We start from the raw sequence: 23,163 nt of genomic DNA on the forward strand, positions 1-23,163 counted from the left end.
TCAGACAGGTAAAAAAAGAGGAGTTAAACTCCGTGCCAATAATGAAAAAAGACTCTTCATTTCTAATGAGACTTTACAAAACTGTGCCGGGAGCTGCCAAGTAGTTCCAGATAAGCCAGAGCGAACTGTTTAACTATTTTTCTTCTAGCCGGGGTTGCGCATCATTTTGGAATCGGCTATAGAAAAGACAGCCAGCGGCCAATAAATTTGTAACAAGAGAACGTGGCGCCTTGACCTAGCTAAAATTGGGTCTTTAATTTATTATTGATGAGCGTTTGTTTCCTTCAAGCCTTTACAATAACTCTAATTTCAGAATTTCAGTCACAAGCGAGTGGACAATTTTTATTGGATTGAACAAGTAAAATTTGCGAAACTCCAAAATTTTAATTTTTATTACGGGGCCAATTTAGTTCAGTTCTTATAGCCACAAATATAAATATTTATAATGGTCTCTAGATTATGGCATTTCTTGAAGGTTAGCATGGTCACAACTAATTAGGTCCTTAAACAATCATTTTCTTCTTCACTGCCAGACAAAAATATAATTTCTGCTAAGAATAGCTACTCAGTTTTGAACCAATGACGTAATAAAATGAAGAACATCATTTAGACCAGACTATCATTTAGTAATGAGCTGCATGAAAAATAGCAATTTGAGTGGAGTGCCGCTTTAAGTACGATTGTACTTGGAATTTAATGCTCCTAAAATTCCGTGTTCAGATAAATTGCCCTGCACAAAATCGGGTTACTCGGTGCTGAAAAGGGCTTAAATTTGACGTATAGAAACTCCCATTATGATTGAACGCTTTCGTTCATTGAGCTCCAAGTTTTATTTTTTTTTTTTGACAATTTACTAAGAAATTTACTAGTTTTTGAGTCATTTTGATTTTACGAAACATAAAAAAGCCCTAATTTGTCAAACTTTTTGTTACCGAATCGAATGCTTCATGTGGCAGGTAAGTTTATTAGATTAAACTACTAGATGAAATTTCATGTGAGTGCAATGTTGGTCTTTTACATTTTACACGCATTTTTTTGCGCAGTGATTTTTATGGTAGAAAATTGAAGCGAATGCTAACATTGTAAGATGGCTCAAGAATTTTAATGAGTTCGATGCAAAAATTAAATCTGAACCTGCAAAAAAGCGGGGCTGCAAAAAAAAACTGGTTTCGAGCGGGTCTAATTTTTAAACCCATTTGCATAATAGAGAATAAAAGCAATCAATCATTAATTTAATTTTTACTGTTAAGTAAAAGTTCAGAGCCAGCACTTCGCATTCTTGAAGTTTTATTTTTGGGTTGAATCTCAATCACTTTAGCCCAAATTAACGATTAGTATTCAGTTTTTATATCATCGTCAACAGTAATGACAGCGAACATTTAAATTGCCAGACGTTAAGTTCCTCTTTAAAGTTACCACAAAAGGTTAAAGTTAACTTTTCAATAATTTATGGCCAGCACTTAAAACGTTTAAACATACCACTCTCTCACAAACCTTTGTCTGAAACGTGAACAGACTTTATAAATACACCTAACTTTCAAAGACTAATGTTAAACTGTTACTTTAAACTGTTAGTATGCGTTAATTGAAGCCTATGTTAGGCTCACCAATCACAGAAGATTAGAATTTTATGACATTTTCTGACTTTCCTAAAATTTTGACAGATAGCGGAGCCGCAACCAGCAGGAGCTGCCGGAAAAGATAACTCAAATCAAAATTAATCCCAGTTTTCTGCCTTCCAGTTGTTGGTTAAATTATTTTGCTGTTATATTTGCCGGAAAAACAAGTTGTTTTGACATTTTAGTCAAAATAGTACACATTTACTGTACTGCAAGTGCAAAGGGCGTCAAATTTTTATTGTATTTCACAGGTAAGAAATTTAAATCAAATGATTTTTGGTAACTTTGACCAGTCTCGCGCCGAGGCTCGTTCGCTAATCGTAAGTCGACGAGACCAAAATCTATTTTAACAGCTTTTTATCGGCAAAATTAAACACATTCAAACATTTGCAACCGAGAAAGAGCAGTCGCCTCTGCTATGTTAATTATACAGTGCTGATTTAAATTATCCGGACAAATCGAACAAAACTTGAATTTTCAAGCGCATTTTTCTCAAATTGGGCTAAAATTACACAAAAAATGAAGAGAACAAAAGTTGCTTAGAATTTCACCAGAATTAATATGGTGCCATTTTTTTCTCCGAAATTCTCAACAAAAATTTTACCCCAAAAATGGGTTATTTTGGCTTTTTTCAATTAATCAAGAATTACGCGGAAACTACTTTGAATTATCATGGTCAAAAGATTCAAAAACTTTTTTTTTCAGCTCATGGCATCAACATCTATCAGGTGGTATCAATAATTGCCGTTGAAAACTGCTACTTCAGTTTGAAAGTCGAAAGTGGTCTGAAGAAAAAATCACCCGAAAATAAACAAGACTGCTCGTATATCAGGGCTAAGCCCTGAATGTTCAGACGGTCCCTTAATTTATATCGATTAATTTTTGTGAAAAGAAAAATTGAAAGCCTATACATATTGGACAATATCAATGCGTAAAATTTTGAGTCGTACAAACAAATTATCTCATTATTTCATCTTTACAACGTATCTCAGGTTTTGATTTTTATATGCATGGTTTAATTACGCAAAACTACGCAAAACCGGTTTCAAAACCACATACATTATGAAATTCTATTCAGTTCTTGACATCATGTTTTTCTATAAAAAATATTTCAACTATTATAGAAAACTAATAATTGCCGCCAAATGTTACGCAGTTAATATGACGTAACAGAAAATTGTTTTTAGAAAACTTTGAACTTTCAAGAAATAATTGCTAGTTTGCTCTCTACAGTGCTTGAATCATATATTATACATTATCTTTTTTATACAACAAAAAACCATTGTCAAGATTGTTGAGGACAGTTTTTTGGCAACTGGATCATTTAGAAGTTTGATTTACTATTAGCAGACTTTGCTCTTATCATGATTATTTTGCATTGCTAAAATTTTTATAGTTTTAATGACTCCTGAAAAATTAATGAAACCCTTATTCTAGCTGTCTTTTTAACTCTGATATAATTTTTGTTCCCCAAACTACAATTTTTGACAAAAATGAGTCTAAAGGTCCGCTAAAATTCTGAGATCAAAGTTTTTTTTTCTTAAATGCTGTTTTTTCATTGCGGCGTATTACAGGCAAGCTATAACGCACTCAAAAATTTTCGAAAGGAAGTGAAAAACATAATGTTCTACAACACAAAAAATTTGTCGTTAGATCATGATTTTGCTCTCTTTGGGTGCATTCTTGCAAAAAAATTCAGAAACACAAATTGAAACAAAAAGTAGGAAAAAGCGTGAAGAAAAGGGTTAAGGGGACTCTCAGGCTGAGTGAAAAACCAAATTCAATCGATCACACCAAATGGATAAAATGTAAGGCAAAAAATTGTTGCGAAGTCCTTGATACAATTTCCCGCTATCATACTGCATAACTTGCAGTATCTGTGACTGCAATCTAAAGTAAAACCAATGCGGTCTGGCAGGTAAATTTTCATCCTTTTTCTGAAATCATTTTGAGCAAAGCTAACATACAGGGGAAGCCAACAGAAATTCAATTTGGTAGTTTTTCATCAAAAGTTTCGGAAATTTTATCACAAGGAGAAGTCAAGCTTTACTATCTCGACAGTAATGCACTAATAATCGCAAAAAGGTTCTAAGAAGTCTAATTGCTCCGATGGGGAGGAACTTTGTAATCATGTAAAGTTTTAGTTATTTTTTCAATTTTTCGTTTTGTTTTCCCCACAAAATCAAGTACCACAATTATAAATTCGAATGATTTGAGTGATATATCATCTTAAAGCCCCTTTAAATCTTGATTCGATAGTCGCTAACAAAGTTTGCATAAATTTTTTCAGTTTCGAGAAAAACCGGTTTGAAGCATTTGGTTTTTTGGTAAGATTTTTTGAGCCAAAAAAGTGAGAATGTGAGCTTAAATTAGTCTTTTTATTATTAATTTAAGCCGTGAAAACTTCGTTTTATTCCATTAAAGTTTTTTCGTGGTTCATTTGCGCCATTTTTGAAAAACGTTTTCGAGTTTTTGAAAATTAAAATAAAATTATCAGTATTTCTCTTTTTTCTTGTCATTTTTCTATGAAAAACTGATTGTTTTTAATTTTTTACTATGACTCTCGAATATGCCTAACTTCTATTTATTGCTTAGATGTTTTTATCACACAACGCAGCAAAACGACAGTAATTTAAAGAGTTTTTTTTCTCGTTTTTTAACTTATGGTCGTTTTTTTTTTTAGTTTTTGAAGCTGTCTTCATCTCCTTCCTACTACCCTAAAAACCTTTTTTTAACTTTTGAAGCTGTTTTTATCTCCTTCCTACAACCTTAAAAAGACATTGCAAGGCACTCTTTTTGAAACTATCGTTGGGAACACGAATCTGTTAACAAGTTATTGAATACGCATCAAAGTTATTGGGCATAAGCCGGCTTTTTGAAATTACAATTTTTGAGACAAAATCAAGCCAAAAAGTGCAGCAATCGTAGTGAAACGAAGATTTTAAAATTTCGGGCCATAAACAAGTGTTCCTACAAAAACCTAAACATTTTATGAGAAGATTCGAATTTTCGATTTAATTTCAGACGCGCAAAAAAGATAACACGAAAGCTTTTTTGCATTGTGACAATTTTTACTTTAATTTAAAACTAAATTTTTACGCTCGGGCAAATAAAACGAAGCGCTATCGAAACTGGACGCCATGATTAAATATAACTTTTTTTTGTAGATTTCTGGGTATATACAAATTGATATGAGTAACATAACGCTACGAATATATTCTATAAATATAAATTGGTTAAGGGCGATTCTGCGAACATAAGTGAATATTTTATACAATTTGCCTTGGACTTTTGCGAAGAGGGGTAGCTAAATTTGTCAAAAAAGTTTTAAGTGTTCTTAAACTTGATCAAGATCAACTTTGATTTCCCCCCAAACCATATGACTAGCCCTTATTTTGTCAAAAATTTCTGCCATGGAAGCAAAACTTTGGCAAAACAACTGGAACACATCTTTTTTTGGCAAACTTGGGATTTTTTTTCCCCTACATCGCCCGAAAAGGTTTTTTGGCGCAAATGCCTCCATCAAAACCAAAAGCGTGATAGGCGGCTTTAGAAAAAAAATGGGTCGTTTGGGCAAAACAGTCATGCGGTCGTACCAAAAATGAGTCCGTCTCGGTCGTGAGGCGTGAAATCTCTGCGAAAAGGCGTCCCCCTTCAAACCCACCACTGTGGTTTATTAAATGGGATAGTTAATGAAAACTTGGAGAAAAATTTTAAAGTGGTAAGCCAGCGGTAGTTGAAAAAAAAACCGTCTAACCAGAAGCAGAGGCCAAATGAACCAACAGAACTGAGCATTGATTAAATCAACTTTGTTAGAGTTTTTGACGCGTTTGAAAGTTTTTCACAGGATAGAAACAAATAAAATGAATCACATCACTTGATCAATATGTGAAGTAAATTTTGATAGATAAAAACCACTGAACGTTTTTGCGCTATCACACATGACTATTTGCAATTTTACTGTTTGCTTTCCAATTTAGTTTTTTAAAAAATTTGCAAGTCAAAATTCATATTTTTGACAATGTTTTAAGACTGAGTTTGCATACAAGAGCAAGCAAAATTGAAAAAACGTAGAAAGTTAATTGAACAGTCTTACATCATCTACTCATGTTTTTGATGATTCTATTAAAAGGAGAAACCAATGTTAACTATATCGATGATTACGAGGCCAAGCTGTGTAATTTGTGAATTGTAAGAGGCCAAAATTTGTTTTGTTGCTGAGTCCCAAAATTTGTTACTTTTCTTTGATCCTTTTTGCTGTTCTGAAATCCACAAACAAATATCAAAAACACTATGCTGCTCAAAATATCTCCAAAAATGGGCGGAATCTGCACCAGAATTCGGAAAACCATGTTGAATCCTTAAGGAAATAATAAAATACAGCCATAGAAAAATTGAACTGTTGCGGATGCAACAACTGGTTTAGTTCAGTAATAAGCAAATTTGCGGAGCCCACTTACATTTTTTGGAATCCACGTACAGTTGTGGAATCCAAAAAAACTAGCTATAATCGCTTGTCGCGGAATCTGCGACAAAACAACAAATGTGCCGACAGATTTTACTTCACAAGTATTTGTACGCGGAATCCACAAAAAAATTGCTATGAGGAATCAAATTAAATTTTGAAGCATGTTTAAACACTTGTCTCTGGATTCCAGAGACATATAAACACCAGACTGTGCGCCTATCCACTGCAGAGTTTGGCCACATAATGATAGATCTAAAAACAAGCAACCTGATCCATGTCTCTGTTTTGTGCATTTTAACTGGGCGTTATCAAAAATGTTACATTTTTAGTTGTCTTTATGTCCCTACTTCATCAAAAAAGTTTAAAAAAAATATGATAAATTACCTTAACTCTTTTTATCCCGACCATTGAAAGTGGGGAGGAAATTTGTGTTCATGTGTGTGTTTTAGTTGACTTTTTTTGCTTTTTGTATTCCAAATTAATTAATTTAAGCCGTGAAAAATTAATTTTACTTAGGTTAAGGTAGTCTTTGTAGTTTTTTAGCGCAATTTTTAAAATCAAAAATTTGAAAATTGAAAAAATTTCCGCAAAAAATTTTACTATGACTTTCGAATATGCGTAAGTTCTATATTTTCGCTCAAACTTTTTTTTCATCACAACATGCAGAAAAAAACGACACCAATTTGAGAAAACATTTTTGTATTTTTTTAAGACTGTGGTCGGAACATTCTGTGCTACCTGCACAATAACCGGCTATCCTTTTTCAGTTTTGTTGTCAATTTTTCCATAACCTCACAATTGGAACAATCAATTTTTTATGCGCATCAGTTGGCTGTTTGAAGTTACATTTCTTCGAGGTAAAATAAGTCAAATTAGGCAGCAAACTTATTGAAATAACGATTGCTAGTTTCAAGTTTTTGGATGCCGTAGAAAGACATTCGTCTGCTTTAGGAGATTTTGAACTCCTTAGTTGTTTATACATGCACAAAAAAAACAGTCGCCACATTTTTCTTTCATTGTGACATAATTAAATAAGTTTTTGTTGGAAAATTTCTCATTTCTTGTTCAAATAAAAGTTATGCCCTCATAAATTGACCCCTTAATATTAAACGTTTTTGGGATATCAATTTTTGGATGTAGATATGACAAACAGAACATATTTTTTTAAAATGAAAGACTAAAATCTTGAAAAAAAATGAGGACTCATTGCACAAGCAGTCGGGAACGGATCTATTTTTTTTTGGTGGGGGGGGGATTGAATTTTGTGGTCGGTCAAATTAATTTACCGAATTCTCTCAGAACATTATAGAGATCTTATTTTGACAAAATGTTCGGGCCACAGGCAGATGTTTGAAAAATAAGATCAAAATACCGTTTTTGGGCGCTTTTTGTAGGGTTTTGACCAAAAAAGTGTGTTTTTGGCAAACTCCCCACTCAAAATTAGGATAGATTTTGGCGGCGAAGGCCAAATATTTCAAGTTTGGTCAGCCAAAAATGGATATCAAAGAGTAGTACCACAAGGGGGTCGAATCATTGATGGGGGGGGACGTAAGAGCTTTTCAAACTGCTTGGTAAGAAATTAAATGTACAAAAAAGGGTTCTAATATTCCATGCTTAGCACCAAACGGATATAGATATAAAAATCTAGTTTGGTTTTTAAAGCTTTTTGTGATCTCAATACTTGGTAGCTGACGCTTTTTGAAGCGAAGTGAAATGGCAAAAACAGTCACACTTTTTGAATGTGGTATAATGAATAATTCATTAGCCCAGAGCTGCTAAAACTCATATAATTAGAGTCGCATCAGTCATTTAAAGACAGAAAACTATATTTAATCATCAGACCTTCAAAAAACTGCCAGTGAAAAAACAACTATTTCCGCTCATTTTAAAAAATATTGTTTGCATGTATATTCTATCAAAGCAAATTCAGTACGAGGATGGTCATCCACAAATGCGATTGAGCTAATTTTTAGCTGGAAAATTTTATCCTTTTAAAAATCTTTTCTCGTTTTTTACTCAGAGCTTTCACCATTTGGAGACGTTTATTTAACAAATATAACAGAGTAAAATAGAATACATCCATGAAGATGGTTTTATGGGTTGGTAATGGTACAATTTGACCAATTTGTTAAATTTTCATTCACGCTTTTTTCGGCTGAGGGGTTTTGAGACAGCTTCTTTTATTACAGGAAAATATTTTTATGTTCACTGAAACAAAGCCCTAGAAAGCACTAAAAACAAACAGAGTTTTGTCTCATTTTACTAGTCGTTTGTCTTCGCTAGGACAGTCTGTCTGTCTTTTGTTTATTATCTTGTTTACAATAAAAAACTGGACGGACATACTTGTAAATGGACGGCTAAAAGGTAATACCTAAAAACCATTATAACTATGTTTTTAAATATTAACAAATTTTAAACAGTGGTGTGTGTAAATGCGGCCGTTTTTTTTTGTCAAAAATTTTGGATTGAGAATACATTAGTTTGCACAATTAGTTTGCATTGGAGCTCATGGTATCTTAATTGCCAAAAGTTGCTTAAATTTAGGGAAAATTAATCGTTTTTTGGCCAAAATTTATGGAAATCAAAACTCAAAAGTGAGAATTTTGGAAAATTTGGTGAGCTACATTGAACGAAGTGTTGTCCAACCACGGCTTAAATTAATCTTACTCAGCGCGCTACTGGCTTTGGCTGGAAAAAATTTCAAGAATGTGAAATTTTGCAAATCGATCATTATCACCTTCAATTTTTTCATCATAATTTTGTATTTACAAAATGATTTCTATACCCAAAGAAACTTTTCCGGAAAATAAATGCTTGCAAAAATATAATTTTTTTTGTTTATGACATAGTCCAGATAATCGAAAAAACTAACAAAAGCTCAAATTTTTAGCCATAAAGTTGAGAAGTCATAGCTTATAGTCGTGGAAGAAAATACCTCAATCTTTTTTGCCAGTTAAGCGATGCTGTCCTTTTACTGCTTCATGGCTAAATTTCAGTTTGTGGTATATCTTGCAAATAAACTAAGCAACTAGTAAAAGCCATTTTACCCATGGGTTGTTGCTCTAATTTGTCTTCGCTAAAACATAATTTTTAGTTTTTAAAACGCGTTCTAATTTTATTTTGATCATTTTTTAAACATTTTTATTGCAACGAATAAAATCAACTTTTTTGAAACAAATCAAGAAACAATATTTCGGCAACTACTTGAGGAGTTTGAGTTTAAATTAGTTATTTAGAAACCTAGAACCGAGTAAATTATTTTATTTTAAGCAAACCAACACCGCTACAAAGATTCAACCTGTCGTTGGTTTATGTTTGTACTCTACTGCTCTGATTTTCAATTGATTTTTTTATTACTAATTTTCTGGATTGCCGAGTCATTCTAAAGACAATGATTTGCCTCTTTTTCTGCTTTTATGGCTCTTTGGATGTCTTTAAAGTCATTTAAAAATTTAAAAAAAGTTTGAAACAAGAAAAAAAAATTTGATAGTTTTTCCCGATATGAAAATAGTGCAGTTTGCTTATTGCGGTCCAAAATATGATTACAGAAGCTTTGACTCTCACATTTGATTTTCAAGTTAAATAAAGAAAACTGGTTACTGTGCAAAAAATAAAGTTAAATAAAGATAGCTGGTTACTGTGCAAGTAGCAAAAAGTGTTCCAACCATAGTGATAAAAAATACAAAAACAATACAAGAACAATGACAAGAAAAAAAGAATCAAATAAAATGTTCAATTTTTTTTTCATTTTTTGCAAAGTTTTGAAATTTTGAAGTTCAAAAATTTTATTCAAACATCTAGCCATTAAACTCAGTTTTGATGGCTCAATTTAACCTATATTAAGCGAATAAGTGATTACAAAATACTATTGTAAACATGCTCGCTCCATTTGTTTGTGTCTTGTGATTTACGACAAAAACAAAAAAATTAAACCCGTTTTTCTCGATACTGGTTAAACTTTTGATAATTTTCACGGTCGTTCGTATCAGGACTGAAAGAGTTTTACTTTGATAAATCATTCGACTCACTTCGATGATTATTTGTGGTAAAAAATGATGACTTTGCGTGAAAACAAAAGGCCCGAATACAAATTTTCGACCCATTTTTCAAAAGCTCGGAATAAATACTGTTTTTCAAAAATCTGCTTTCTACGTTCAATTTTGGCTTCTAACAGATACAATTGTAGAAGTAAAAGGCACTACCAGAATCAAATAGCTAACTTTAATTCCGTTCAGACGGGTTTCCTGCTGGATATAACTGCTGCTCATCAATTTCCTTTAAGACCGAAATCTTATCATATCTTTTCCATCGGTTGTGAAACTTATCCGGTGAAATATTGTAGCTTTACAAGTGTTTGTCACATTTTTTTCGAAATCTGAACAAAAAATCTAGCTTTGTAGAAATTCAGTAAAAACTAATTGCTTTCGTATGTTTAGTTTGACGCAGTAGCAGGTTTAGGGAGGGGGGGGGGGGGGCGTCCCCTCAGGGATTCGACCCCCTCACCACCTAAAGGGTTTTCCTTTGATACTAGTGTACGTCATCCATTTTTGACCGAACAATTCTTAATTTTTTCTATAGGTGCCTTCGGCAATAATATACTAATTTTTAGGGGCATAGCTGCTTTTAAATTTTTTTTACGTAAGCTTTCAAAAAAGTGCACAAAAGTTTTTGTAAATAGCTTGAGTCTTGGATTTTTTTTCTACAAATTGGGGCTTTTTTATGATATCTCGAAAAGTAGACATTGTAGACCTAACGGAAAAAATCTCCTAGATTCGCCCCACGCCTGAAATACTTGCCGTGTCGAACCTGAAATACTTGATAGAAAATGGCAGAACATTCCAACAATCTTTTTTTTTAGCTGCGCTGCAACTGATTCAGTCAAATTCTGTGGAAACAACACGAATACCTGCTTCTGTAAATGACTTTTGCACTCTGATTTTGTGCAATGTGAAGTTGAAAAGTTTTCTTTCTTTTACAACCCTTAGTCGGTTTTATTGTTGTTCCCACCGATTGTTGTTCCAATCCGAGGAAAATCTTTGAATTTGAGCGTGTGTTCAACCATGGAAAACAAGTTGTTTCAAATGATCCTATTTCAGTCTTGATTTGAGATGCAAGGAGATTATACTGAGTCCAGAAAATTTACATAAAATTAACTAAGTAATGCGACTAAAAACGAACTAATAACAACTTCTTATTAACAATCTTAAAAAAAACGAGTTAATAATTAACTGAGAATATATCATACCTTTTAAATATTTCATTTTGCAAACATTCCTGTGAACCTTAAACAATTCGGTTCTACTTGCAAAGCAACCGATTGTTTTTCTCAAGTGATTTTGAAGCAAGGTTCAATCGTTGAACATTTTATAGTTTTTTCAAAAAAGAATTCAATTTTTTTTTGATATATTTACTATTTGTTTCCACAAATGCGCTCATATGCTACGGTTGCATGATTCTTGCCAAAATTTCCTGGTCGAAACATTTGCGTACATTTTTCCATGAAAATAGACTGAATGAGCAGAGTTTTTAGTACAATTGGTCCCTTACTGAAAAGATGGTCCCAAAGGCGCCCAATTAGAGGCCCAATATTTGAAATTTTGGGTTCATTTATCCTTTTCCAAGGCAAATTGGCTACCAAAAATTGGGCTAATTCAGCCCCATTTGTACAAAACAATTTTCTCTAGTGACTCGAACCGACTCATTGAGTAACCAAGAGCTCTGTGCTTTTTTTCCCACCAATCCTTAAAGTGACTGTTTTTTTTTTTGGTCTATTTGTATTAAAATTAGGAAAATGAAAAAAGCACAATTGGCTAAAAGTTGGGCTCATTCGGCTCCGTTTTCTGAAAATTGGGCCCATGAAAAAAATGGGGATCAAATTCGACTCTTTTTTTTTCGGCAATAAAATTTGTCTTTCCAGTGAGGTTCATCATCTATTTCTCTAAACTGTCCAGAAGAACTATCTTTTTAAGATATGATGATCATATCTTATCAAATACATTGCAGTTAAATAAATTCGAAAAGGGCGTGGAAATCTCGGAAAATTTCACTTGAAAAAGTTTGAAACTCAGGCGTCTAATTTTCAACTGTCAAAATTTGATTATATTTAGTCAAATTTATAGATTTTCACCTGATAACCGTTTGGATTTATTTTGCTGCTGTTCGCCCTCAAAACATTTCACAATGCGTTTCGATTAAAATTTACAGTTTTCAGTTGCCCTTTAAAATTGCAAATTTATAACTGAGTTGAAATTGCTCCTTAAAAGTTACCCCTAACGACCCAGTTTTCAACGACATGTAATAACATCTCAATAAGTGACGTTAGTTTGCATAACAAAAAAGGAGTCAAATAGCAGAAGCTTCTACAGGCCGGTTTTCTTGAACTGAAACATATATCATCTTACCAGTTACAAAACCTTATACCATTTAAATCATTTTTTTTAATCACTGTTTTAAAAAATATTTATTATTCAAAAATTGCTAGAAAAATTTCAAAAACTACATAATCTATCTAAAAAATTTTGCGCAGTTTTTCTAAGTTATGGCTTTAAATTTGAAGTTTAGGCTTTATGAATAACTTCAAAGTGTGAATCGATCTATTGATTGGTTTTATGGAACAGTGGATACAATGCTGCTTTAAATTATCCGGACAAAAAGCTTTGAACTTGAAGTTTAAGACGCTTTGTTCTCAAATTTGGTTGATTTTAGGTGAAAACTGATAATACAAAACTTTCTTAGACTTCCAAAAGATTTAATATATTGTACTTTGTGTTGCGAAAATCGGGCCCAAAATTTGACCCCAAAATGCATCATTTTTGCCCGTTTTTATCCCAGCAAAATTTACGCCAAAACCAATTTAAGTAGGGTATGATCTCCAGAACTTTGTATAAAATGTTTTTATTTTTCTTTGAGTGACAAAAAAGTCTTTTTTACTAAATAAAACATCAATTTCTTATATAAAAAAGAAATTTTGAACGTTTTGCACAAATTTTTTTTGAGAGTATACACTTCTTAAAATAGCTGAGCTATATAAAAGGTCAACTTGTTATATTCATATTAGTGAGCAAACCAGTAATTTTGGCGCAATTCTTGATTGACCTATAAAGTAAAAAATGATCCATTTTTATGGTAAAATTTGGGCCCAATTTTTGCAAAACAAATTATACCATATTACTTCTGCTGAATTTCTACCTCATCTTGTCATCGTCATTTTTTGTCAAACCAGTTAGAGAAAAAGGTATTTTAAGTTTCGTTTTCGATGCGTTATGTCCGGATAATTTAAATCAGCACTGTATCAATTTTCAAATTAATCTGTTTTCTTTTTAAATAAGTTCTGCCAGAAAACTCATCTGCAAGTAGTGAGCATGCCGAAAAAATAACCTGAAAAACCGAATTTTTTTCACCTTGATTGTTTGTGTCTGCACAATCACCAGGTAAGCGCTTCCGGCACTTTATGCAGAAGAAAATTAAGTTAGATGGTAAAAACGACAGGCAGCAACTGAGACTTATGTACGCTGTACTAATTTAGTGCCATACTATTCCGCGGCTTACCATAGTTACCATTTCAGATTTCAGCACATCTGAGATTTATTCTAAACTCTTTTCAAGCAGAAATGGTTTATTATTTTAACCGCTTTTTTACTACACTTGTCAAAGTGTTTTAAAAAGTATATTAGCTTTGAAATTCAATGTTATGTTTTCAATTTTTGCTTAAAAGCCATTTGCTTATGATCTTTTTAAAACGTCTTAGATAAAGAAAATCTACGATTTAGGCTCTTGACGGCAAAAAGACAGTTGATTGAAAAGCTTGCAATTTTGTTCAGATGTTTGCTTATGCATTTTTTTTTTATAAAAAAATGTTTTTCTATAGTTACTTTCTCCTCAAATATTTTTTACTGATTTGTTTGTTGAACTTTTTAATAAATTTGATTAATTTTGAGACTCTTAGTAATAAATTTGTATTTTAGGTTTATCAAGCTGCCCAAACTGAAGAAAACGTGAAAAATGTGAGCAAATTTGAACAAATTCTGCGACAATAATACCGTCAATTACATCTGGTTTAGTATTTGTACTGATTTTGTGTTAGTTAGCGGGCTAGAGATATTCTGGGGTAAAACCCTGTTAAGTATTTCCGCCATTACGAATTAGCCTTCCGTCACTGCTTCCGCTATTTGGCATTTGCAAATTGGCAGCTTTGTTACTCCATTTATACCAACTACAGTTTATTAACACTGTTCTCAGATCAGATCAACGGATTTTTATTTTGAATATTTATCAAGCCAAGAGTAACGATTTTTTAAAGAGTCAGTGTGTTCAAGTACTATTAAAAATTTTCCTGGCCGCTCTGAAAGATATATTTTTTGAAAAATGTAAGCTTTGGCTGAAATTCCTGACTACCATTGTTCCCTCATTAAATGGTGATTTCATCAATTTTGCTTTTATTAAAAAAAAAACTTGGACCAGTTTGTTCCATTGTTCTACGCTCGTGTTATGGCAGAGATTAGAACTCTTACTTGTCGGTCAAAAACGTCCAATTAACGGAACCTCAATTTTCTATATTGTGAAATACCCGAATCCATTTTCAGCTAATCCTAAAATAAAACGGAAGTTGTCTGCCAAAGTTGAAATTGTCAAACTAAAAAGGAAATTTGCTCTTTTACAAGGCAATTTGAACGCAGTTTCACGTGTGATTTTCCATCTTTTCATCAGCTGACTAGCTTTACCTTAGGTGATTTTAAAACCATAAAACAGCACAAAATTCTTTTTAACACCACACTCAGAAATCGATCAAAGACTCAATTATGACTGCAATATGTTTCACCTTTTTGGTTATAACCTGCTTATCTTATTACCAAATAAGCGCTACGAATAATGTGGCCACTTCGTTCGGCTCTCAAACTTCGGTAAAAAACCGAACTGTTTCGGCTTGCCCAGAACACTGCACTTGTACGCGGACGAAGTATGACGTCATTTCTGAAGTGGACTGCAGCTTCGCTATTTTACCCGAAGTGCCGCCGTTGCCGCCGAGCGGGGCACTGAAGCGGGTGAACCTAGCCGGAAACATGCTGGAAACGCTTCATCTGCAGTTTAGACACTCGACTGGAATCGAAACTTTGATGCTTAACTTCAACACGATTAATCTCATCCGATCTTGTAAGATTTTTTAAATAAAAAATTCTAAAATAGGAAGAAGCATGGCCTAATTTGAAAACTGATTTGATCTCGACTGAGGTCTTTTTAGGTATTTTTAATTGAATAGACACCTCAGAAACGGATTTAGGGGGAGGGCAGGGAGGGTGGGGTAACGGACGCCTTTCCTTCTCAGGGATTCGACCACCTGCCGACTCAAAGTGTCCCGTAGTACTATTTTGAGATATCCATTTTTGGCTGACTGACCCTAAAATTTTTCTTCGGCGCCAATATATACTAATTGAAAGGGGGAGCGCGCGCCGAAACAAACGCCTAAAAACGCTTTATTGGCCTAAAAACGTTTTTTCAAAATTTTGCCTGCGGCGCAGAAATTTTGACCAAACAAGGACTTTTTAGTACTTTAGAAGAGCTCGGAAAATCAATTTATTCGACCTGATAAAAAAAGGTCGACAAAATTTCGAACATTTTTGAAAATCCGCCCCGCGCCCCTCTAGAAAATCCCTGAGATACCTGAAAACTACTTGGCGATCTCTTAGTAGTACTGAATCTACTAAAGAGTGATTTTTAGGGATTTTTTTTCTGTCTGCAAACAATTTATTTTTATTAAAACACGGGATCGATTTGGATAACAGAAAAGTATCGAAAAAATGAAAAAATGATCATATTGTTTGAAAAAAGTTTTCACTTATATTTTCCTCTTCCCGATATTGAATTATGATTAAGATAAAAGTGCAGCACGCTATTCGAGAAGAATTAAGTCAATTTTATCAAAAAAAAATGCATTTTAAACTGTCAGCTCGTTCAAGGTATTTAATTCTTGGTTAGCTGTGGAATTCAAAACAAAATTGTTGGTTTTACTGTATTTACGTCCGGGTGGCCTTCTCATAGCGTAATTTTGGAGAAAGTACACCGTATGTTCGTCTTGCTATCTTACTTTCGGTCGGATAGATTCGTGCAATAGATCTAGTATATACTGGTGTTCTTGGTAGAGGAGAGAAAGAGGCAACTGATTTCTAAGCTATATTATATTTTCTCTGGCTAAAATTATGAACAGTTTCAGCTTTACAATTTACCATAAGTGTTAGTAATGGATCATGATTGGTTAGTTCTAAATAATTTACAGTGATAAATATAAAGTTATATAATAAATACTTTAATTAAATATTTGTTTTGAACTGGTTCCAATACTATAGTTTTGATTATGCAAAGACAGATAGTATGGTAAACACACAAGCCAGTGAGCACACAAATTTACCAGAAACTACTGAACGAGGGATTTTAAATTAACATACCACGGCAGGGAGAGATCTAGGATTTTCTCGAGGGAGGTTGTCGACTCTGTTTCGAAAATGTTGTCGACTTTTTTTAGGTAGACCAAACTGATTTTCTGAGCTCTCTCAATTTTGACCAAAGACCCTATTTTGAGCAAAGTTTTCGCGTCCCAGGCAAATTTTTGAAAAAAACATGCCAAAAAAGCGGTTTTAGGCCTTTTTAAAAAAAATTTAGCTTAAAAAACGCATTTTTTCGGAGCGCGCTCTCTCCCCTCAAAATTAGTATATTTTGCCGCTGAAGGCGCCTTTGGAAAATTTCAGGGTCAGTCAGCGAAAATTGGATATCTCAAAATAGTACTAAGGGGGGGGGGACATTTTGAGTCGGCATGGGGTCGAATATCTGAGGGGGGAAGCGTCCGCCGCCGCCCCCTCCCGTTAATCCGCTGGTGTACCATGATACTCATCTCCTAACAATCCAAAGAATTTTTTTCACAAAACTATCTGAAAAATCAAAATAAATAATCATCTTGAAATTTTTTTCAAAATAAGTTCGAATTCAACCAAATTTGAATTATATCTGCAAAATCCCGCGATATTATCAAGATATTATTGCAAAGTTTGTAAAATATTATCGATTTAAGAAAATTTTCTGTGAAATTATAGATTATAGCAATAAATTTCAATTATCTTAGCTCATGAAAATGAATTTTGGAGCAGATAATTGTCATATGAAAGCCCATAAACCTTCATGTTTGCATTGTTTGCATCAAGGAACGCAAGAAGTCAATAGCAAACCGATAGTCTCATCAGATGGTCTTCAAAAGTGAGCCAAAAACTACTCAAAAAACTACTCTTTTCTCTGAAATACTTTATACACCCATATTTTGCAAATAGCTGACCCGATTAAAGGTTTCAAAAAATATTATTTTAGTCCCTATAATAAAAATTTATCAATAAAAATATTTAGATTATCAAAGCAAATCACTTTCAATTATTTAGAGATCAATAAATTGTTACAGTCTTGATCATCAAATAAATTTAGCAAAAAATTAGTTTAAATAATCAATACTATAAACTCCACGAAAACTCATAAATCCGAATTCTCTTTCAAACAAGTTTTTTTTTAACTCTCCAGAAGCTTGAGTAAAAAAAATTTTGCTCCAATCGCACGTTCAATGTTGATCTTACCCTTTTTTGCCATTTTAAGACATCCATTTTCAAGGTGAGTTCAAACTGTGTATTTGTAAGCTTTGAGCAGATTCCGCAACGAGGATTGACAAGGCTGTATTAGGAATCCGCAGCAAGGCTGTTGTTTTTTATATCTTTTTCCTTTTCTGGAATCCAGAGACTGGTAAGGATTAAAACATTATACAGCCCCAAACGCTAGCTTGGTATTTTATTATTTTTGAGCGTTGTTTTGTTTTTTTTTGCTCGATTTTGTTTCTGCGACACGTTAAAAGTTCCGACGATGTTTACTTTAGAAGTATTTTTGTGGATTCCTCAACAACTTGATAAGTGGATTCCACTTATAATCTTTGACATGTTGAAATACCGGAGACAAGTCTCTAAACATGTCAAAAACCATAAGTGAAATCAAATCCACTTAGCAAACTGTTGCGGAAATCACAAACAAACACTTGACACATTCGAGGCGATGACTCCAGAGACACACACGCACTATTGTATTTTCGCCTCATTATGTTTGACTGACAACCAGAATAAACAAAAACGATAAAATTTGTCAAAAAGGGGTTTCAGGAAATAAGACGATCAGAAAATAACGGAGTTTAGACAACAACTTGCGTGCAAATTGCGTGAAATTCTTTTACAGACTTAAATAAATAGTTTGATTGAGTAAGGACTGGTTGTTCAATTTAGACAATAAATTGAAGCAAATTGCGTGAAATTTGTTTGCAGACTTAAACCGTCAAAAAGTGCTCAAAACAGCATTTTATGCAAAACAATTGCTGGCAGCGCCAAAAATTTGAAAAGTTTCGTTAGAATTAAGAGTACTCAAACTGATTTGCTTAAAAAATATATTTAATCCTTCTGATTGGTAGTTATATTCAAGAAGAGCGTATTTTGCTCATTTTTGACCTTGAACATCCGTAATTTTAGTTTTTTTTTTGTTTTTCAGTGACTGCCACTTGCTAATAAAGAGTTGAATAATTTACTAACCATTTTCCCAAAACCTTATGTTAACTGGTAATTGTTACATTCGTTTTGAAAATGGACATATATTTGTAACTGCGCTTTAGTCTTGTAAAAATTAGAAAAACAAATTTAAAAATAGTACGTAAAAAGTATCATTTGTTCATTTTTCGTTCATTAGTTTGTTCAACTCATATTACAAAAAAAACTTGAGAAAAACTTTTCATATAAGGAGCAATTGCAAATTTCAAAGCTAATTCGAAAAAAACTAACCCAAGCAGTTTTTACAACTAAACGGAATTCACGATGTTTGCTGGTTCACTTCTTTCGATTTTTTGTAGTTGAAAAGGTGAGGCGTTTACTCAACTGACAGTTTTTGTTGTCAGTTATTCAGACAATAATTGAAAGTTTTTTGTCACCAGAGTTTCAGGGTGTAAGCTTAGCTGCACATATTTAAAATTACTTGGGGGAGGATGCTAACTTGGGCCCAAGCTGGAACTTTTAGCCAATCAGAATCGAAAGTTTTGCATTCAGAGCTTATCAAACTCAATCAATTATCAATTTCTGGGTTGGAAGGTCTTAATTTGGTAACTCTTGTCAGAAAAAGGATGTTAACTTGATTCTCAAATTTCTTCTCCCTTGTTTTCGTTTAATTATTTGATTTGTCAGCTCCACGAGGCCATTGTCTCTATGGTTCACAAAAAAAGATTTCTACCATTTTTGCGGCCAGTTACTGCTTGTTGGATATTTTTGTAAGCAGTTATTCAGACAATAATGAATAATTTACCAAACCATTTTCCCAAAACCTTATGTTAACTGGCAACTGTTACATTCGTTTTGAAAATGGACATAAATTTGTAACTGAGCTTTAATTTTGTAAAAAACAGAAAAACAAATCAAAAATTAGGACGTAATAAGTATAATTTATTCATATTTTGTTCATTAGTTTGTTCAACTCAAATTACAAAAAAAAACTTGAGAAAAACTTTTCATTAAGGAGCAATTGCAAATTTCAAAGCTAGAAATCACATTGACGCTAGAATTTCTAGACTTCTAATTTTCGCTCTGAAAAATTCCACTCATTTGTTTTCAGTACTAGTAGACTTAGATAGCAGAAACGAATGATATTCGGAGTCCCTGTGGGCAGGACTCCAGTGCGACCAACATTTTTTGATAATTTTTATCTAAGAGCCGGAAGGCGAAATGTAACCGAAAATTTCAACAAATAGTTTCCAAGATGTAATTTGTAAGCAGTCAGCTCAGTAAGCAGACAATTTCGATTCTGAAAAATCTGATTGGCCTAAAAAAGATATCAAGTGCGATTTGGAAATAGTTATTTAAAACTAAACTATTTTTTTTAAATGGTTAGATAATTAAAAGTTACTTAATAATTTAGATAACGTTTTTAAAATAGACCAAGTTAAGATCCTCCACCACAGCGCTCAATTTGAATGAAACTTGCTAACCGCTGCTTGTAAAATGTTCTATTCTGATTGGCTGGAACTTTAAAATTAGAACCAAGTGAACCACCTGCCCCCTTAACAGTTTTGGTTGGAGGATGTTAACTGGGTCCAACGAAGATGCTATGAATTTTCTAGGGAATATTGGGGTGGTTTTTATGCAAACGAGAGGCGGACTACACTGCAAGTTTTTTTTGTTTTTTGAACTATTTGTATTTTTTTCAGCTTCTTTCGTTTTTTTATCTCTTTAACCATTTTGGTTTTTATTATCTTTTGAACTATTTGGTTTTTTCAGCTGCTTTCGTGACTTTGTTCAACTTGCAACTGCTGAATTTGGACCACAACAACCTCACTTCTCTGGACATCAAAGCATTCATGCGAATCCCAAACTCTTCTCTCGCCCTTACCATCAGTATTATGTTCAACCCCATAGCCTGTGCGTGCGACCTCGTCAACCTACACAACAGCCTAATTCTCGCCAAGCAGAATTTAAAACAGTTTCACTTCACGTGTTTAAATGACAGAGTAGCTTACTATAACAACAGGGACTTCGGCCGAAATGGAGATGGGACGAGAGATGAACAGGAAGACAGAAACTTCTCGAATCACGTGTTGCTTCGAAATTATGCAGAACGGCTCTGTGACGAAGAGATGCTTCTGGTTAGTCTTGGTTCAATCAAGCGCGGTTCCAAAATTGGCACTTTTCCAGTCCACCCTTTGATTTTTTTCTGAAATTCAATGTAAGGAAGTCTTTCTAAAATGACTTTTCATGTAATACACTGCTTTAAAACATGTCAGCGCGAACAGGTGAACAAACTTTTACAATATTTCTTGCCGTGTGGACAATTTTTGAACAATTTCCTCTTGTAATTTTACGAGGGGGGTGGGAAACTGGAAAAGAGCCCCAGATTTTTCTCGTAGGGGGATTTGCAAAAAATTTTCAAATTTTTTGTCTAACTTTTTTTTACATCGACCAGCTTGATTTTCCGAGCTCTCCCAAAAACAGGAAAAAGAGCTTACTTTGAGAAAATACTTAGCATCTCAAAGGGTGGATCTACGATTTTCTCGAGGAGGGGCGATAGTCAAAAACATTTAGAAAATTTTATCGATTTTTTTAGATTGACCAAGTTGATTAAACGAGCTCTGCCAAATTACTATAAAGATTCTATTTCAGGGTGTGATGAGGCGACATTTAGTACCTCATTGTTATATTGTCTTTTGCCAATGAGGCGACATTTAGTACCTCATTGTTATTGCCTTTTGCAGCTATGCTGCAGATATATTATACCAGTCCGCTCAAGGTCACTGGCTTGGCTTTTCTGAGTGACACACTGTGTATGATTCACTCTTATGTTCTTTATCATCGCTTGTTAGATGTAAACTTTATTCAACACTTTTGTTAAACATATTTCTATTAGTCAAAGTCTGACTAACTAAATCTAAACAACCAAGAATCAAAACAACTAATCAACTAATTCACTATTACGAACAACCTAGTTTTGTCCTCTAAATCTCGGCAAATGTCATGGCGCAGCCAGCAGTTCCTGTGAATGAAGACAGGACTGACCTGTTGGGTATTCCTCCGTTTTGGGCAAAACCTTCGATTAATCCGCCTTTTCTTTGGGAATCTTGGATTGGACAATTCTTCCTGGCAGTGGGGTTGAAAGATAATCTGAACCCGCAGGATGTATTAGCAGAACCCGTGGAGGTTATAGACGAACCACCTCCAAAAGCTGAGGCTGTAGGTGCAACGGAAACCGCTGCGGAGACCGATGCACGCCACCTCAGAGATCAGGCAGCGATTCGTCGTGTTAATGACTTCATTACCGAGCGCAGAAGGAAAGGCCCTAGAATAGGCCTAAATTGGTTTTATCACGAAGCAGAGGCTCGCCTGAAGTCACGTCTGTTTTTCGCTCTAGGAAACGAAGGAAAGCGACGCTTCGCGGATTCTTACCCGCATACGGACATAAGTGTTACCTCGTTTCGGGATTTTCACCAAGCTTGCGAAGTACTATTCAAGATAGAACGTGATTATTTTGTTGAGCGCATTAAACTGTACAATAACATCTTTATGTTGGAAAATGATACATTCTCTTCATTTTACGCTCGTCTCAGTGCTCAAATTGCCTTGTGTAATTGGCCACGTGCTCAAGAGAGGGATACTCTGAAAGATCTGTTCGTAGGACGAATTCGTGATGTGGATGTTCAACAGCAATTGATTAAAGCAAAAGCAAACTTAGAGGATACATTTCAACTCGCTCTGGAGTGTGAAAAGGGGGCTAGCACGTCGGCCCAGTTCCAAAAACTACTCCCGCATAACCAGGTTACCGGCATCAAGGTAAAACAAGAACCCACTTTCTCGATACAGTCATCTAGAGGAAAGCGGAACACTCCTCAGAACAACTATAATCGACAAAACACACAAAGTAACAAAATCAACAAAGCATGCTTATCTGTGGCAATCCTTTCAGTCTGGAACACAGAAAGTCGTGTCCCGCTCGAGAGGTTACATGCAACCTTTGCAAAAAACGAGGTCACTTTGCAAAATGTTGTAATTCATCAAGACGGCGTGTCAATTTGGTAGATGATAGTGAGGCAGTGACAGACCCCTCAATCGACTGCAACTTTATAGATACAGAGTATGATAGCGAACCTGAATACAGTGTGTTACAGCTAGAAAGTGCGGTTCAGATAAATACCATTGAGCTCCTCAGATCAAACAGGGGAAAACCAAGAAGTCTTAGTATTCAGCTGCGTACGGGATTGAGTTTTTTCTATTCAACTATCGACACTGGAAGTCCGGTCTCATTTATTAATAAACGTACTTGTGATTTAATATTACAACGCAACCCGTCTTTCCAATTTCGAGATGTGGCACGGTACCCTATAGACACTCTGTATGTCGATTACAATAAAAAGCCGATTCGCCTCCTTGGCTCAGTGTGTCTCCCGGTATCGTCTAGTGGTTGGAAAGTGGAAGAGGCTTGTTTCCTTGTCTCTGAGAACCGTACAAGTTGGGGCTAGACCTGCAAGAACAACTGGGTGTA

At 34.1% G+C, this 23,163-nt stretch overlaps 1 protein-coding gene across 4 annotated transcripts in view; it reads left to right on the forward strand.

The window, feature by feature from the left end:
• Positions 1-339: 339 nt before the first annotated feature.
• Positions 340-23,163, forward strand: part of LOC134853998 (uncharacterized) — a 29,832-nt gene continuing 7,008 nt past the window's right edge. The window contains exons 1-3 of one of the 4 annotated variants that reach the window (XM_063870056.1): positions 340-475; positions 14,052-15,237; positions 20,412-20,776. In XM_063870056.1, coding sequence (XP_063726126.1) covers positions 14,886-15,237; positions 20,412-20,776 — 717 coding nt within the window. In that variant the 5' untranslated portion in view covers positions 340-475; positions 14,052-14,885. Of the gene's footprint in view, positions 476-1,660; positions 1,871-8,158; positions 8,452-13,647; positions 13,752-14,051; positions 15,238-20,411; positions 20,777-23,163 lie in introns of those variants that run through there. The other 3 variants (XM_063870072.1, XM_063870064.1, XM_063870080.1) reach the window with 3 other exon arrangements.

Source organism: Symsagittifera roscoffensis, chromosome 1 (assembly GCF_963678635.1).
Source record: "Symsagittifera roscoffensis chromosome 1, txSymRosc1.1, whole genome shotgun sequence".
NCBI classification, from domain to species: Eukaryota; Metazoa; Xenacoelomorpha; order Acoela; family Convolutidae; genus Symsagittifera; species Symsagittifera roscoffensis.